This window comes from Haemaphysalis longicornis, unplaced genomic scaffold, assembly GCF_048455015.1.
Source record: "Haemaphysalis longicornis isolate Haplotype H1 unplaced genomic scaffold, Haemaphysalis longicornis Haplotype H1 scaffold_1, whole genome shotgun sequence".
Taxonomy (NCBI): domain Eukaryota; kingdom Metazoa; phylum Arthropoda; class Arachnida; order Ixodida; family Ixodidae; genus Haemaphysalis; species Haemaphysalis longicornis.
In genome coordinates, this window is record NW_027526203.1 from 391206000 (window position 1) to 391223844 (window position 17845).

Here is a 17845-nt window from a genome sequence, read left to right on the forward strand (position 1 = left end):
TTGACCAGTCTCTGCATTTCAGCAGTCAATATATTCACAGTGGGTACGTATTAACGACAATTTGTGCAAGAGCGCTCCACCACACATTGCAATGACGACGTCCAATGGCGAATGTTTCGTTGGATATACGGGTGGCAGGCCAAGCACTCGTCTGCACTGAAGTCCCTTCATATGCTTTAGAGCAACTTTACTTTCGGCATAGTACTACAGTGAACTGAAGCCCCTTCATCGTCTCTTCGCCAGTGAACTAGAGGAGGCATAGATAGCATAAGTGGCATAGATGGCATAGGCGGCATAGGCTAGTATGCTGCGCTACTGGATTGGATGATGTATGAACCTCAGGTATGTTGCTAACGCATCCTTTATTCCCCGCTAAAGTTCGCGAAACTGAGAAATTTTGCCGCTAGTAGGGCATTTTAGCGCAGCGTGGCGCAATTTAGACGAATTTTACGGTTTTGGTGCAGCTTGGCTCAAAAATATGAAATATGAAGCTGTCAAGCTCGAAGACTGACACACCACCTGCTGCTGAGAAGACGGCATTGCGAAGGCTTCAAGACAAACAAGGACATAGTTATCCCGCTCGCAGACAAAGGGAGCGCCACGGTTATCATTGACCACTTGGACTATGTCGCCACGATGACTTCGTTACTTGAAGATGAAACAATTTACATTAAAGTAAGCCGAGACCCAACGAAAAAGATAGAATCGGAGCTACAGAAGCTGCTTACGGAGGTATTCCGGTTTGTGCTTTCTGGTGTTTTCGACAAAGCAAGTGCCTGTTTGTATTTCATCCATCTAAACATATAAAATTGTATCAAAATGGCCCAATTGGCACAGCTGTTGCACCCCTGATACTGTAGACCACTCGCTTGCCTTGTGATTTGTTCCTGGATGGCTTCAGTGTTGGCTTCAGCGAACAAGTACAGCAATGTGCAGCTGAAGTAGTGAGTGTGGCTGTTGGGGTACCGCAGCTGGTTCGCAATGGCATTCAAGAAAAGGTACCGCCCTGCAATGGAAAGAAAAGGCACAGTTTTATGCACCACTCATATGGGCTGGGAAGAGGGGGAGGCAGGGTACTGGCATCATGCCATTTTGAACTTTACGTAGGCTTTCTTAAACCCTCATTACAGCAATCATGATTGTAGTCACAAGACAGTAAGAAATTAAACTTTGCAACCTGTGTAAATGGGTCAACACTCGGTTGATATATATCTGCCCACTTTTATTGCATCTTTACTGCAACACTGGAGGACCCACTGCCTACAAGCAGACAGTTATTGTTACAAAATAAACCTGAAGTGCCTTTAACTAATTAGAGTGCCCCATAATTGCATGTTCCAGGGTTTTGTGTCTGCAGCAAAATGAGAACAAAAGAAAGATGCAAGGACACTCCAAAACTGTGAACTAAATCCATGTAGGAGAATGACTTAGCCACATGGTATTGTATCTCGATTTCAGTTCTTCATTTCCTTGTTTTGACAGGTGGAGACGAGGCTAAAAGCTGTACAGACAGTTTGAGAGGGGCTCCGCTTCCAACAGCGCCAGTGTGTGTCTGGCGGCCATATTGCGACATACACATCAGAACCTTCAATCCACGAATTTACTCACTACTGCACAGTTCCAGCGGCAGTTAAAAATATGTGTGACTGGCAAAAACTGACTTGAGATTGCACACAATAGGGAAAGAAGAATAGTTCTGAAAGCACTGCCAGTTGCACTTTGTGACAGAGGGTTCCCACCTTCGGTGTCCAAGTCCACGGCTAAATTCTGGAAGATGTCCATGTGCGAGGAGTGAGTGATGGTGCTCATGCTGGGAGTCAGGCTCTTGCTCTGAATGTAAGCAATGGCCTGGGTGCCCACGTAGAGCACCAGAGCATTCATGAGGGGCACGTTGTAGTTGATGCCCGGCTCGGTGGTAGCTTGCAGGTTGCTGCGAAGCTCAGACAGGAAGGTCACCGGGCCCCGGGTCTTGATGTAGGAGTCCAGATCCTGCAAAACGCAAACCACATCCACCCTTGCACTTCCCTCGGCTTCTTTGCAAGCAGAACGGGGCTATAAGGGCCCTGAGTGGAAACCTTTAACCTGAAGGCAAACTGCGGGGCCCATTAGACACTACCCATTTGCATAGAACCCTTGCAGTAGAGCAGTTTTCGCATTTTATCCGCCTGAAAAGACCCCAGTAAGAATAAATGCATAGAACCAGACTTACTACCGCAATTGAGGTTTAGTTTTTGCACTGTTCACTCCGTCGCATTCAGTGCACCTGAGCAGCAGATCATTGCAATAACCGCAGAAATACGTTCTCCATAAGAGCTACCGTATTTACTCGAATCTAATGGGCCCTCGATTGCAACGCGCACCCGTATTTCGCGGTCCAAAGAAGAAAAAAACGCTCTGTTATCGATTGTAACGCACACTAGACTTTCATTATTTAATTGAAAAATGCAACTTTTCCTCACTTGGAACAAGCAAGGTTTATTCCAAAGGTGGCCCAAAATGAAATGTGGAGGTTATTGCCGGCAAGACAGTCACCACGACTACGGTCCGGGGCAGCGCCACCCCGGCAGGTCTGTCGTTACGGGTCTCTGAGCCGCTCGCTGCTGCTGCACATACTACGCCAGCGGGTCTTTCATTTGGAGATATTGCCCCCTCTTTGGTCCGCTGAACCCTTTCCGTGTCGCATTGCTTGCGAAAACTTTCTCTTTCTGTTTGCGTCAATCCCGCACGTAAGTGTCCAACACTGAACGCACGTGATGCGGCCCGATTTCTATCGCTTTCCGCGGACAAGATTACTTTCTTCTTAAGGGGGGACGCGGCTTTCAACTTCGGAAAAATGACCAAAACATCGTTTTTTTGAAACCCACATATTCGGCTTCCATGTTTCCTATTCTGTGCGTCTGCAAAGTTTTTACGCTGAAAAGCGTCGCAAAGTGGCATAAAAAAATACTTTTGTCAGGCGCGGTGACAAACTATCAGCGCAAAAGGGCGAAAAAACGGCAATTTTCGGAGCGCTCTATCTCCGCAACGGTGCCACCGGGCGCGGCCATTTTGATATGGTTAGATCGGCCGAGCGATCGTCTTTCCGGTTCCGCTCGTCTCTTGTATCTTCGTTCATTCACAAACGCACAAACGGCAGAAAAGAAACGACGCACAAACGAAGGTAGAAATAGATGCTGAAGCGCTATTGGTCCTCCGGTCGGGGCGCAGAACAACGACCCTTCCTGATTGGATGTCGCGGGCGCAACGCAAGATGGCGGCCGCCTGAGCTGCGTAGCGAGCGGATTGAGTTCATTTTCGCCGCTTCGCTCGGCCGAGTTTCTGTTCAATCTGTGGTATTCAACACGCGCGTTATCGCGATGGGAATGCCAGAGATAACGAGCCAGATTACGGGAAGTTGTGTGGCTCGAAAGGCGGAGGTCATCGAACGCTTCGTGGTGCGCGTGACTCTACCGTCGCCAGACCTTGGAGGGTGACGCGGTGTGCGCGCCTGCGATAGCGGTTCATGAAGTGAACTTTTAGTCGGATTTACGATGTTTACACGCTTAGTTATTGCTGTGTTTTGACTGTGGGCTCGCTAGCCTTGAGAAAGAAACGGTCGACGCGTCAAACGCTGCGGCGCGCACGGCATAGCCGACGCGCATTGGAGCATCACATGACTGGGCAACCGGTTACGATTGAACGCCAGTAGTTGTAATTAATGCCTGCGACGTTAGATTTAATCTTAAAAGCGACCTGACCAGCCATATCAGGTATAATCAAAGTTCGATATGTCGCGGTAAGCGTGCGCTGCGATGCGCGCGAGCCATATCGCCTTTCTTGCGCTACGTTTCCCGTGCACTTGTAATTTTCATGAAAACAGGTTTGAGTTAGTAATATAGGAATAAAAATATGCTCTCTGCGTTAAAAATGTACGTTACTGTGGCAGCATTTAACAGTAATTTTTTTAGGGAAATTATTGATACCATTGCTTAGGGCATACTGGCTGTGCTGCGAGAAATATTGGATGCCTTGAATGTCAAAAGTAGTAAAAAAATATGCTCTTGCATTGAAGTTGGGAGTTGTGCAGAATACTCTACCAAGCTTCAAAGTAGCTCATTTTCATCCTTGTGGTATGCAAACTTTTGGCAATGAACACCTGCACGTATGAGTACGAAGTTGCTGTGCCAGGCAAGATAAAACATAAAAAAAACCAAAAAAGTTCAAGTTTAAGTAAAAAAAAATGCTAAACTTGGTGCCATGGTGACAACACTGCAAAAGGAGGTTGTCCAGTGCGATACAGCCAACCAGCTAACCTACTTTGCATTGAAAGCCCATTGAAACCCACCATCCCCTCCATTTGGTTTGCAAAGGGGGTATGTACTCTTCACGGAGGAGCTGAAAATGATGTTTTCTGGAAAGAGAAAGGCTGTAAAAGGCACTCCAATTTCAAGGCAAGGCCTTCCAGAAGCCCCATGTTCAAAAGGACATGAAAGGCTGCAACCGTGGCGACTTTTGATAAGTGAAACCTATGTTGCAACTTCGGAAGCCGTTTTCTCAAAACAGTTTTTTTTGCCACCTATGTCGCTTGTACCAGAGATTTCTTCGTGACCACTGGGTCTATTTTGATTCCGTTTCTTGCATTACATTCCTTGATGAACAATTCAGGTCGTGACACTTTTGATTTTCCAGATTTGTTTTTTGTGACTTTTTTATTCAAATAGTCGTTCACAGTCGACATGCCTGTTGCACATTAACCTCTAAAAAAATGAAAACTAAAAAATATTGCTTTGTAAAAAAAAAATTCTAAAACTGTCACGACCTCGCCTATTCATTTGGGAATGCAAAGCACTTCGAACAAGTTTTCTATCGTGTTTTATAAGTCGCTCAAGCTCGGTACAAGCGGAACAGAAAGAAAATTTAATAAATAAAAAAGTTATCAAAATATTATCTTGAAATTTTTATAGTGTTATCACAGAAGCATTTCCAGTTGCTGTGCCAATTTTCATCAAAATCCACTCAGAAATAAAAAAGTTGATTTTGAAAGCCACGTCCCCCCTTAAATGCAGTATCCTGGTGAATCCGCCATGTCTGCGCAGTGGGAAATTCCATGGCGAAAAGAACAGAGGAACGCAAAAAAAGACTACCCAGACAACAAAGGCAGACATGTGCCGACTACAAAGCACTGGCTATGTGTTCAGTCGTCAAGTGGCCATCTTGAAACGTCGATGGCGATACGGAGCCGCAGTTTTGAGTCGTACTCGATTGTAACGCGCATGTGATTTTGGAACCTACTTTTCTGGAAAAAAGGTGCAGGTTAGATTTGAGTAAATACAGTACTTGAAATCCACTTGCCCAGTGCAAAGGTTTCCCATAGCTTAATCACCTTTCCTTAAAGATGACGCATTCAACCACTACCCTTGAACAGCTCCACCTTAAGTAAGTAGAATCTCCGCGAATTACCGAGCATACACAGAAGAGAAGAAGCCTCTGCTCGGCCAAAGAAACAAGGGGGGCACTCGCCTTCTTGAAGCTCTGCGGCTGGATGACGGAGGCAAAGTTCGTGAGCACGCGCGGCGCCTGGGTGATCTCGGGCAGGGCCTCGACCTTGAGGTTGGGCGTGAAGGGGTCGGGCAGCCGCATGTGCCGGGGGAAGGCGCTGAGGATGAGGTTTCGCATCTGGATGCAGTTGGCCGGGATGAGGTCACAAAAGCCGTAGTGGTAGTCGCACAGGAACTCGGGGAAGTCGTGCAGCAGCACGAGCAGCACGCGCAGAGTGCCCTTGTACAGCAGCTGGATGGGCTTCTCGAGGTCCACGTTGCGCAGGAAGGGCGCCAGGAACTTGAACAGGTCGTTGAGCAGCTGCGCAAACATGCCCCACGCCTTCTGCTGTGGCGTGAGCGCCAGCACACGGCCCAGGAACACGCGGTGCGAGATGAGCTCCAGCCAGGAGTAGGCAAAGGCCGGCGCCTTGCAGGGCTGCAGCACGTGCAGCGTGTTGCAGAAGGCCATGAGCACGTGGAAGCCGATGGCTTCCAGCACGGGCTCGGGGGCGCTCAGCTCCAGGAAGAGCATCATGAAGATGCGGTGGTACGGCAGCTGCTGGAACTCGAGGCCCCGCGACTCGTGGTCCTGCAGCAGCACGCCGGCCACTATGCCCAGCACCTGCACCGGGGCAACGGTGGACCTTCCATGTCACAGCGGCAGCTGGCAGGACAGGTGTGCAAGTTCAGCAGCAGCTGCCATGACCCTCCTCATTTTCACACCCCAAACTGATGCTGCTGCTCTGGGTTCTCAAAATAAAGAGTGGCTCTCTCTCTTGTTCCGCTTTGACTTCGCAGCGCCTGAACGCGCCCGTCCCTTTCCTAACTTGTAAATCAGGTGCGTTTCTCCCTCAGCGTCTGTCCGGTCGCTCTTTTTTTCTTCTTTCTAATTCTTGGCTTTTCCCTTCTGGTTTTGATTTCATACTGTGTTCACCTTAGCCCCCAGGCTGATCACACTCACGGCTTCGGATTGTGCTCTTCTGGAGCTGCCCTCACATATTTGTGGACAACAAAACATTGTTATATGAGCCCTGCGTGTAAGATAACACCCCACAATTAAAGTTGAGCGTATGTCTTGTCAAGCCACGCTAGATGCAAACAAAATAATTCATATTTCCCAGCACTTTTTCTTTTACAATTCTTTCCTTCTTTCATCATGTGGCAAGGTATGGGCAATGACACAGTATTTAATGATGTATCCCACCCACAAACCATCTCTTGGAGTATATTGTTTCCTGTAATCACAAAAACACCATATTCACAACAAAAATAGGGGGTATAAGATAATAATGCCAGACTATAAAGGCAAAGGTGTTGCAGCACTGCACAACCTACAAACCGTCGTGTTGAAACGACACGGTAGCACTAGCAAATGCATGTGTTCTTGGGTTGGGGTGCTGCTTTGTGGGCCGGCCACGGAGCAATAATGCACACGTGCACGGGCGCACACAATTACAGCAACATGCCAACTGCTGGTATTGGGCAGCTATGGCAGGAGTGCACTCAGCCATTCAAGTGCAACCACATGGTGCGCAAGATCATCCAAGTCTCCCCTGGCAACATGAAACTCATTTGGTGACTATTTGACACCACCCAACCCTCCTTGCAACGGTTCATGCTGGCTCATAGCCCAACATCACATCAGGTGCTCCTGATGGATGAGACAGCCTAAGCTATAAAGTTTCGCCTGCAAAACAGTACATAGAGGGAGCTCTCTAATGAACGCATGCACTTTGTGCTAGGACTTTTTTCCCCGCTTTGCAATGGCAGTGTGAAAACGGCACTTGGGTCACTGTTCTGCTTCTCAGCACTGCACCGGCTTGGGGAGTGCATCAGCAAGATGCCTCGGATATACATCCAAGCAAATACGGCTAATGTGAGCAGTGCAACGATTGTGGCGCAGCAGCGCCGGTGAGCGAGGCCCACGTGACGCCCCAGGCGGCCGCATTAGTGCGAGAGAGAGGGTGTGGGGAAAGCTGCGCAGGACTAGCCTTGTTCAGCAGGTTGACCTTGGTTGTTGGGTTGGACGCATCTCCACTCAGCTTCACCAGCAGTGCAATGAGGCGCATGTACGCATCGAGAGAGTTGAAGCACTTTGAGCGCACAATGGCCGCATTGGTGGGCGTCTGGTCCAGGAGGGCCCGGTAGCAGTGCTCCACACACATCTCGGTGCTCAGGCGAAAGAAGCGGGTGATCAGGTCATCCGTCTTCAAGATGCCCTGCACGTTCATCTGGAACGGGGAAGGAAGCTCTTCTGTGCATGGGGCTCCCGCACAACAGGGAACGAGTGTAGCGCTACTTAAACGCACTCAACAAGGGCGTGCTTAGAAACTTGCATTTCACCAAGGTAACCGCAGGTAAATAACACACATGCAGCAGCCCTGAACTAAGGAAACAGCTTGACAGCACCTTATTTATGTCTTGCACTGACAAGCTACAAAGGCTGATGAAAGGACAGTTGCTCAGCAGAGAAATATCAAAATATGAAAAAAGCCAGAGATCCAGATTTTCCTCTACCTAATGAGTTTTTACCGCGCACTTGAATGAACGGGTGTCAGTATCTATGCAGAGGCATTCCGCAGTACACAGTGGCTTGCCTGCATTAAGCAAGCCAGCACGAGCGCACTCAAAATTCCCCATTCAGTGATGCCACCCGTATTCAACAATTTGGAGCAATTTTCGAAGCACAAAAAAAGTTATTTTGGAGCAGTTTGGAGCAGCCAAAAGCTGATTTCGGAGCAGGTTGGAACAAGTACAGTGTAGACCATTTATAACGTAACCGCTTATAGTGCGGGACCGGATATAACGCGGGTTTTTGCGACCACCGGTTTGCCTCCCATAGAACTCAATGCCTAAGCATACCGCTTAAGATGCGATTGGCCGAAGCACAATACCGTTTATAGTGCGGTTTATCGGCGGGTCTGCTGATCGACCGGCGCAGCTGAAGCATCGTTTTAGGGTCGCAAAAGAAAAAAGGAAGGATGAAATCGGCCATCTGACGCAGCGTGCACCCCTTGCCCTCCTCAAACGTAGACACCCAAAGAAAAAAAAATAGGCACCCTTTAGTTCGTGCGTACCTGATCACCACAACTGACCTTGCTTGATGCACCTCGGAAGATAGCGACAGACTCCCCATCCGCGCGCGGCAAGTTGATTTTATTAATCGTGAACCGCGCATGGCCCGTTTTCGCGCACGAATCGTGCACATCGGCGTTGCGCGTGAGGTTTTTTTTTTTTTTTTTTTTTTTTTTTTTTTTTTTTTTTTCCGTGCTCGTATTGACGATTCCGCGCTCGCGGTGGCTTCTTCGCGCGGCAGTGGGAGGAGCCTGACGACTTGCACCAATGGGGAGACGCGTACCTAGTGGCGGGAGATTCGAAGCGCTCCGAGCCGGCTAGTCGCGCCAGAGATGTTTAGGCTTACCACCGCGGTATTTTTTGATGGGCGCTTTCACAAGCAGTGTGGATGGCAGTTTATATTCCACTTTTCGCCCACATTATTAGCTCTTTTCTTGCATGAGCATCTTCGCTTGCGCCCCGTGCGGCATTTCAGCGAGCGGTTAGAAGCGGTCGCTGGAACTTACTAGAACTGCCTGCACCGCTTCACGGCCAGTGCCGACGCCATGTTGTCGCCTCTTACCGCGCCGCCCCCACCACGCGAGTTGTATCCGCGCAGGCGTGCACTGCACGTTTTCGCGATACCAAATCTACAACGTTGTTGCAGATAAGCCACCGCTCTTTCCCTTTCCGAACATTCGAGCCGCGTGAAGCCGAAGATTTCCACCACCAGTGCGTTGCGCTGATAAGCAGCCGCCTTCGGCATCGTGAACACAAGGTGGGGTAAAAAAAAAAAAAAAAAAAAATCCCGCTGGCGTTCTTATCACGACTTGCGGCATCTGTTCATAGACGCTAAAAACGCAGCCATGGTCTTTAAAAACAAACACAACGGAAGTTAAAGCCGCGCTCGCCGTTTGTGAGACTGCGCTTTTGCCCGCAGCAGCGGCTGATGTTAAGAATAATACGAAATATAGACCGTGCCGTCGTTTTTAAGTGCTGTGCGCTTGAGTGATGATAAATATAGGTTGACTTGAGAGCTGAGTGGCGATGTGGTTGAATTCGCGCGTGTTTTGGTTATAGTGCGGTACCGCTTATAGTGCGGATTTTTACGGCTCCCGCGACATACGTTATAAGCGGTCTACACTGTAATACCAGTTTTTGAGGTTGTTTAAATACAAAAAAAAAAAAAAAGCACAACAAAAGAGCTCTCAACAACAAATTGTGAGAAACGTTGTTTGGGTATTATTTTGTTATTTTCATCATGTGGCCTGGGAGTAAAACCTATGGCCAAGAAGGGGGGGGGGGGGGAATAGAAAAGAGAACTATCGAACAGAAACATAACATGTAGGAAGTTATATATGGTGAAAAATTGAAGGAATACATTGTTTAAAAGATTGAAGGAACGGGGAAAAGCCTTATAAAAATAATATGGCAAAGTGAAAAGTAAAAGAACGGTATCAACCAAAATCATGAACAAAGCAAAAATGTCACTCGAGTAGCTGTTTAAAAAACAAAGTTCTATTATTCTAAAAAAGGTTTTCAGGACAGAGTTGATTTTATTAAAAATAACTACATTGTAACTGCAAATAGGAACAGCCATATTAATGATTACAAAAATTACGGCCCATAGACCTGACTCACAAGAATTTTGTTCATAAAGAAGTCTCAGATACCTGAGGCTACCACATACTGCTTCATGTTCAGAAAAAAAATCCAATTTTGTAAGAAGGGTTATACCAGCACTATTTCAGGAATCGCCCGGGATGCTGAATAATTCATAAGAAGCATCGCCTCCCCTTTCATCTCAATGCCACTATTTTGCGTACTCCGGCGCACGCGAAGGCATGTGCTACAAATAACTTGCGTACAGCCGGCTGATATTCCACAATACCCCTAAAGTACTTAGCGATCTGCACGTGAGCGCTTTATCAAAGCACGAAGCCAATGAAGCGGCAAAATCTGAAATAGCTAGCTGCCTTGTGCACGCAAAGCTGATCATGTCACTTGGTTCGAGCGACTTTCGCACCCGCACCGAGACAAGCGATAAGGCATGACTATAAGGGCAGTCTCGAAAGTTCGCCAAAATTTAACATTCAGTGACTTTCAATACGCAGAGCAGCCGGGTAACACAAGTCTAAAAGGCAGCGGTGCGTCTGATTGAGCATACTGCAATGCCACTCGGCACTTCTGTATACAATTCGAAAGTGACAGCATCGTTCTGACAAAAGCACATTTTTCACAAGAAAGCCATGTCAAAGGACGAACATACTGACCAGAAGACTCGAGTTTAATCTTGAAAAATCAGCGCCAGTCTGCAACTGCGCGCGGGCGTACATTATGCAAACTTAGGGTTAAGGACGACAACGCAAATGTTAGTGGTGGCACTTAACTCTTTCTTGACAATGCCATAGGCCATCATTTACGAGTGAACGATGATTTTTAAACTTCCCGCGAAAGCTAAAAACAGTGCTATTCGGACAACTGATGCCATCTGGCGTGTTTACTGGAAACCCCTTTTTTTATTGTGTTGCCGTTTGTGTACAATTGCGTTGCCGTTTGTGTATATTTGCGTGTACATTTGTGTACGTTTGTGTACATTTTTTTTTTGTGTTGCCGTTTGTGTACATAAATTTGAACCCAAGGTAGCGGCGAATTGGGCAAAATGGTATCCTGTTCCACTGTGCGCTCTGCGAAGGCGGACAGCGATTTGAGGGACTTCGGCCACTGCTGCAGCTGCTTTTTTTACCCCAGCAGCAGTGATGACTCTAGCAACGATGTGGATTCTTCAGATTTTAGTTCTGACGAAGACTCTCCCACTCAGAAGGCTCAGACTTCGACAGGTGCTGCCAGAGAAGGTTGGTTAGTGACTTCTCGCTGTATTTATAAACAAAATGCGCCTAATATCTGACGATTGCGGCATTACTTTTGTGTGCAGGGTCTGGGCAACGTGCGGCGGGAATATTTTGCGAAATGCACCGGGCCGTATGGCGTTATCACCTTTTTCCGTGGTCACGAAAGAGTTAAGCCATCAAGGTATTACACCTCAACTTTTCTGTGCTGTAATTATTTGTGCTTTACATGGATACGATCCGAATCAGAAGGAGCCCTTGCAAGTTTTAGCGCGCAAATCGACGGTGTTTTTGGTGCGCTGCGGTGTCAGCCAAACTCGAGAGCAAATGGGAATAAATGAAACTTTTTTGCATTGCCTCATTCTCCATTTCTCCATTACAGACACACAAAATAGTACTAGTAAAGACTCGTCATATGGCCATCGGTGACGGTGGCCCAGAGAGCAGCACGCCACCACAGCCACTAAAAATAAGCTTATCTAGTGGCCCTGCGTGCCACTACGCACTTTTTCTGCTATCTCTCCGGCTGACCACGGTGCCCCTAGATGTCTTCGATAGCTTCCTCCACTTCTTCATTGCCTTCAGACCCCATTCAATGTTGTGGTGCCGGCACGAAATGTCACACTCTAAAGCCACGACAGTAAATTTGGAGCACTTTGGCACAATTTCGTAGATTTTTATCAGAATGGCGCAAGAACCTTCGTTTGGAGCACTTTGGTGCATTAGGCGCAGGAGTGGCATCACTGCCCACTGGCAGAGTGGGAGACCCGGGCAAACCAAAGTGCCCAATGTCTGCCTGTTGGTGGTGCTCCACAGGCTGCCTCCTCACCTGCTGCACAAATATCTGGAAGGCCTTGGTGGAATCCTTTCCAGCCGTTGGCGCATTGTACATGGACACCCATTCGCGAAGCAGGAATTCCGTCTTCTCGTGCAGGCCAGGAGGGTCATCGTATTCCCGTGCCTGGGTGATGCCCGAGTGCATCATGGACATTGGCCCACTGCTGGGCACACCCCCGTACTCCACTGCGCCACCACCGCTGCCACCGCGGAGCATCTCCATCACTTGGGACAGCCTGCAGCAGGGGAGGGGAGGGGGGAACACCCGGTTGCTGTCTTGGAACCCATAAAAGGCACCAATCACCAAGCCAAAACTGGGACAAGGAACGCAAACTCCAGAGTAGCTGGAATGCACTTTGGGCACCGGTCTGCTAGCCAGACCACCTTGAAGGCTTTGAAATATGTGAAGACCTTCGCTCCCACCAGACCTCGTGGGCACAAATTGTTAGGGGCTAGGGCAGGCTTCTCTTCTGCTCCGCATGTGGCCCAACGTACCTGGCTCTCCATGTGACATGTGCACGACAGCGTGGGTGAGAAGGGCCCCTTTGCCGGGGTCCCTTGTTATCCATACGCTAGCCCACACCGTGCGTGAATACCCAAACCTATGACTTGGTAGTCATTCCTCCAGCATAGCTAGTTGGAGTCTATGCCCGAGGCCCTGCAAGACCCCGAGCTACGAGGACGGCTCACCCTTCCTGCGGCTGCCTGGAGTGGGCGTTGATGCGCACCAGGGTGTCAAGCGTGTTGCAGAGGTCAGACTCGGAGAGGTTGTAGTCGCCGCCGTGGCGCCCCTCGGAGAAGTACAGGCGGACGAGCTGCTTGGCAAAGTCGACGGCCGGGTAGTTCATGCCGTTCTCCATGGCCTGGGCCAGGTGCAGGTCAAAGGTGGCCAGCACGAGGAGGCCCGAGCGCAGCAGGGGGTCGACCACGTCCACGTTCCAGCGGACCTCCTCGCGCAGCTCGAGCAGGAAGCGCGTGATGTGCTTGGCCGCCCAGGGGTGGCCGTAGCCCTCGGCCAGAGTCTTCAGCACCGCCAGGTGGGCCTCACGGAAGCGCAGCGCCGTCTCCGTGTCCGCCCCCAGGGAGTGGTGCAGGCCCTCGGCCATGCTCTCCACCGCCTGAGAGAGGGGGGAGAGCTGCTTCATCCCCCACCACCTCCAGCACGTTAGCCACAACCCAACAGGAAAGTTGAAAGCAGGGTTTGCTCAAAAAGCCAAACAGACCCCACCTCTCTACGGCTTGTGCACAATTTTTGCGCGAAAAGTGAACGCAAAGCAAATAATTGTTTTGTCTGAATATTTCCAAATCAAAGCAGATGTTTAATAATTTCCAATAGGGAAATTCAAGTTTGCAATTTCTCGCACATGCTTCAGTAACAAGATCGTAGAAAAAACATGGGATCGTTTAAAAATCAATTCAAACCTTTCCTCTGCCATAAAACATAACAGAGCTGCGCTATGGCTCTTAGTTTTCTGATAAATAGGAGACAACTTTTCTCTCATGGTGACCTCAAGCACGAGTGTTTTAGTATTAGTGTCAGGAGGATAAAACTATGTATTCTGACAAGCCATGATTAACACTCCTTTTTTTAGGGAAAAAAAAAACAAATAATGGTTCCATAAATGTTTGTGTCAGTTTTAGGAAAGTTCATGTGAGTTCAAGGAAGATATATGCTTATTCTGAAAAAGACGAGCTACTATTACAAGTGTGAATTGCCATCAGAGGAAAATGAGATTGGATAATACAGTCAAACCCACTTATAACGAATGAGATAATTATGCAAAAAGCTACCTTCTTGTACGTTGCCTCACGTAAACACTTCCGTTTGTTCTCATCGCCACCAAGGTTCACCGATTCCACGATATTCTTTTCGGCTTTCATTATGCCGTGTAATGCGGAATATAGGTCAAGCCAGAGTATAAGGTCGACCCCCTTACCTTGCAGCCGAAAAATGCAAAAAAATAAATAATTCAGTACACAGCATCGTTTTACTGAGCCAAAAACTTGTTTCGTCTCATTACTCGTTAGGGTTGTCTGAAATGCCTGACGACTGCTTCTCGCTAGCTGTCGCCCACACAGCAAGCCGTCCTCGATGCAGAGCAGGGAATCGCTTATGCAGCACTACTTAAACTCACAAGACCATGTCATTGTGAAGCGAGCGCAAAGCATGGGACACTCGTGCGCAGACCATAGCGAGAGCCAGTTTGTGCAGGCGGCCATCAAGCATCTTGGGGTATCCACTTGTAGAGAAGTCGCACAACACTCGCTGACAAAAGTTGCCACTTTGCACACCGTCACAGGTGCACAGAGCAGCGCCCATAAAACGAGGTCTTCCGAACGTTGCATACCGAGAGCTGCCCCCTCAGTTAACGCCAGTAGCATACACTTCTTTTGGTGACCGCGCACTGGTGCAAGGCGGACACGTCGTTGGCTTTGGAAGACCCCAAACTTTTCTTTTAAATGCTGCTGTGAAGTGGCACCAAGCGCCCAAAATCATTTTGAGCAAGAAGAAAATAGCATGCACATTCACTGACAGCGACAGAAGCAACAAAACAAAGATGGCGGTACGTCAGATTGATGGTGGTGGCGATGGTGCCTTGGCGGTTTGGATGGGCTCAATGGGCTGCCCGGTTGCCAGATGACAACTAGAATTATGCCAGTTGCTGCTATATAGGTTGAGGGCCCCGACTTTTCAGCAAATTTTTCAGTAAAAAAATCTCGATCTAAATTCCGCCTTATACGGTAGTTGAAACTGTAGACGTTGACAGTCTACACTTCTTGGAGACTTCAGCGTTTCTCGCCCCTGAGCGTATCGCACAAATGATGTCCACCTTGGTGCTGACATCGACGACTTTTTGTTTCTTTGGCGCATAGCCCTCTTTTGCAGCCATTACACTCCGCTGGTAGTAGCCAAGCCGACTAATTGAACGTTGAAATATAAAAGAAGAGTGCACATCCAAGAAAAAACAAACGTAGCAACGCCGCCGCCACAGACCACCAGCACAAAGTAGCCTCATGTAGCCTCGTACGAGGGCAATTACGAACCCCTCGTACGAGACTACATGAGGCTACCGGCAAACAAGTCTAGCGATATGGTAGTGAGGCTATGACCACCTCCGCACTGGCTTGAGCCTGTATGCGCATGCGTGCGCAGATGACATGGGCGGGCCAGCAAGCCCAGTGCAGCCAAGCAATAGCGCGCACACCACAGGAGCGAGTTTTAAAAGCCAGAGTAAATGAAATGAGCATGTGCGTGGCGCTTCGGAGATTTGAAAGTACGCTGTCGACACCACTTTGCATCTCCCATGCATGCTTTTTTCGTGTTTCTCCCACAAAGATTGCTTTGAGTGCTTGTTCCAGCAGTAAGCAGCCATGGAAAGCAGTCGTTACATCTGGATGCAGTTTCAATAGGGAGGACCTCGGATTCGTATACAGTAAAACCTCATTGATACACAAAAAAAACACGCGAGGGAGAAACGCACTATCTGGAAAAATACAGTAGAATCTCGATGATACAAATCTCGCGGGACCGCGAAAAATATTCGTATCATCCGAAATTCGTATGAACCAACACAGACCAAAAAATTGAGCGCTGAAAAAAGTTTGTTTATTTCTTTTCTTACTTTCGCGTGAACAAATCCGTGATTTTTTCTGCTTTTTTTTAAACCCCCACGTCACAAAGCAGTCCTTTCTGGAGCGCGTAACGCTTCGCCTAGCTTCGCGCTTGTCTCCTCACTCCCGGTGTCCAAGCTCGCTACACGCCGCAACAGTCAAGCGTGAACCGCATGGTGCGTTTTTGCACGCGATTCGCACGCCTCGGCTTTGCGCGCGCTGTATTTTCAAGGCCACATTGACGATTTCGCGCTCGCGGTATCTCCTACCTCGGTCAGAAAAAGACGCTGACGACTTGCGAAACGCTCGAGACAGCCCGCTGGCTCCGCCCGAGATGTTTAGGTTTAGCACTCCGGCAGATATTTTATGGGCGCTCTCACTAGCGGCGCGGATGGTGTTTTATAGTACCGTTTTCGCCAACGTTATCAGCTCCTTTACTGCACAAGAAACTTCGTGTCTGCCTTGAGGGGCATTTTAAAGAGCGGCTAGAAGCAGTCGCTCAAGCGGCCGTGCCACTTCGCGGCCGAAGCCGCCGCCATGTTGCCGCCGCCGGCCACGGCGCGCGCAGCGTGCGAGAGGTTTCGTGGCGCGCATGGGGCGTGCGGGGCGCGTTTTCGCGAGCAGAAAACAACAGCCCGGCCGTTTCTGGAGAAAGAAGAGTGACAAATGGGGAGAGAGAGCCGTCACTTGCTTGTTCGGCAGTCGGGCGCCTCGCCGGCTCGTTCGTATCATCCGCCGGGCCGCGCAGGTCCGTTCGTAACAGCCGAAATTTTTCCCATTGCAAACAATGCAATTTTGCTGGGACTTTTCAGAAATTCGTACCATCCCGAAATTCTTATCACCCAGAATCGTATCATCGAGATTCTACTGTATATGATCCGTTGCAGTAAAAAAAAGCAATCGAGAGACGGACATGAGCATTCAATGGCCTTTTTCACTAGAACATGCCTGTCAACGTCTGCTGGCGCATGCTGCAGCCCTTTGAGAGCAAGAGCTCTTTTTCCAAACATTCCAGAGTTCACACTGGGATGGGTCCTTCGTGCGAAAATAACTCCACCCCGCTTTCCAAGCGGACTACAGCCTGAGCATCTGTGGCCGCCGGAGACGCCACCTCTTCCTCCCTGTCGTCGCCGCTATCTTTTTTGGAGGCTTCATCCTGCGTCAGCGCTGCTTCATGGTGCGATTCCACCATGATTTCTTCCAAGGTTAGCATTTCGCGCGATGGGACATCGTTATACAGGCAACATTGGCTAAAGGCAGCTCTATTTTACCAAGTGACTCCAGCAAGCCCAGCACAGCGGGAAAGCCGCCACAGTGACCCAGGCAGCCAGACCATTGCTCGGCACCTGTTTATTGTGCCGTGTGCGGCGCGCGCGCTGAGGCTCAGCCTGCATGCACGTTAGCACGTTTCTTGTTCACCGTAAAACAAATCATCCAGTCTCAGTTCGATAAATTTTTTAAAATTTGAACGTACTTGCCGAGAAATCGTGCTATCCAGAAACATAGTAACCGGGAAAATAACACTGCGACGCCATGGGGCATTTTTAATGTTCACAATTGAGAATGTAGTAACTGGCAAAAGTATGAACCAGGAACGAATCAACGGGGTTCTATGGTATTTTAAAAATCCTGTCATTGCAGCTGATGTCTTATATGCGGGATTGTTATAAGTGGGTTTGTCTGTAAACACTATTCAGTAGCTTTGAGTTTTGAAGCACTGCTTGCTCTTCCTGGTGTATTTGTCACCACAGAAACAACCTCTGCAATTAAACCTGACGCAAGGCATGCATAAACAATTTCTGCGCTTGTTTTCACACGATGCACACACACGTCCTTTGTGCCCAGGCCTGTTCCGAGTAGTGTGACACGGAATGATATATCGGGCGGAAAAGTCAGCTTTGCAGTACTCCTAAAGTGCCTTCAACCAAGTCAAATGCAAGGAATGTTGCCTTTCCAAGATCATCTAACTCGAAA

General features: G+C 48.7%; 1 protein-coding gene across 6 annotated transcripts in view; it reads right to left on the minus strand.

Annotated features, from left to right (window-relative positions):
- Not1 (CCR4-NOT transcription complex subunit 1) overlaps positions 1 to 17845 on the minus strand; it is an 86315-nt gene that overhangs the window by 6399 nt on the left and 62071 nt on the right. For 5 of the 6 annotated variants that reach the window (XM_077686618.1, XM_077686613.1, XM_077686615.1 and 2 more), the window contains 6 exons: positions 12950 to 13377; positions 12252 to 12495; positions 7511 to 7750; positions 5500 to 6141; positions 1740 to 1989; positions 874 to 1006 (listed from right to left, as the gene is read on the minus strand). In XM_077686618.1, coding sequence (XP_077542744.1) covers positions 874 to 1006; positions 1740 to 1989; positions 5500 to 6141; positions 7511 to 7750; positions 12252 to 12495; positions 12950 to 13377 — 1937 coding nt within the window. The remainder of the gene's footprint in view (positions 1 to 873; positions 1007 to 1739; positions 1990 to 5499; positions 6142 to 7510; positions 7751 to 12251; positions 12496 to 12949; positions 13378 to 17845) is intronic. The other variant, XM_077686614.1, reaches the window with a different exon arrangement.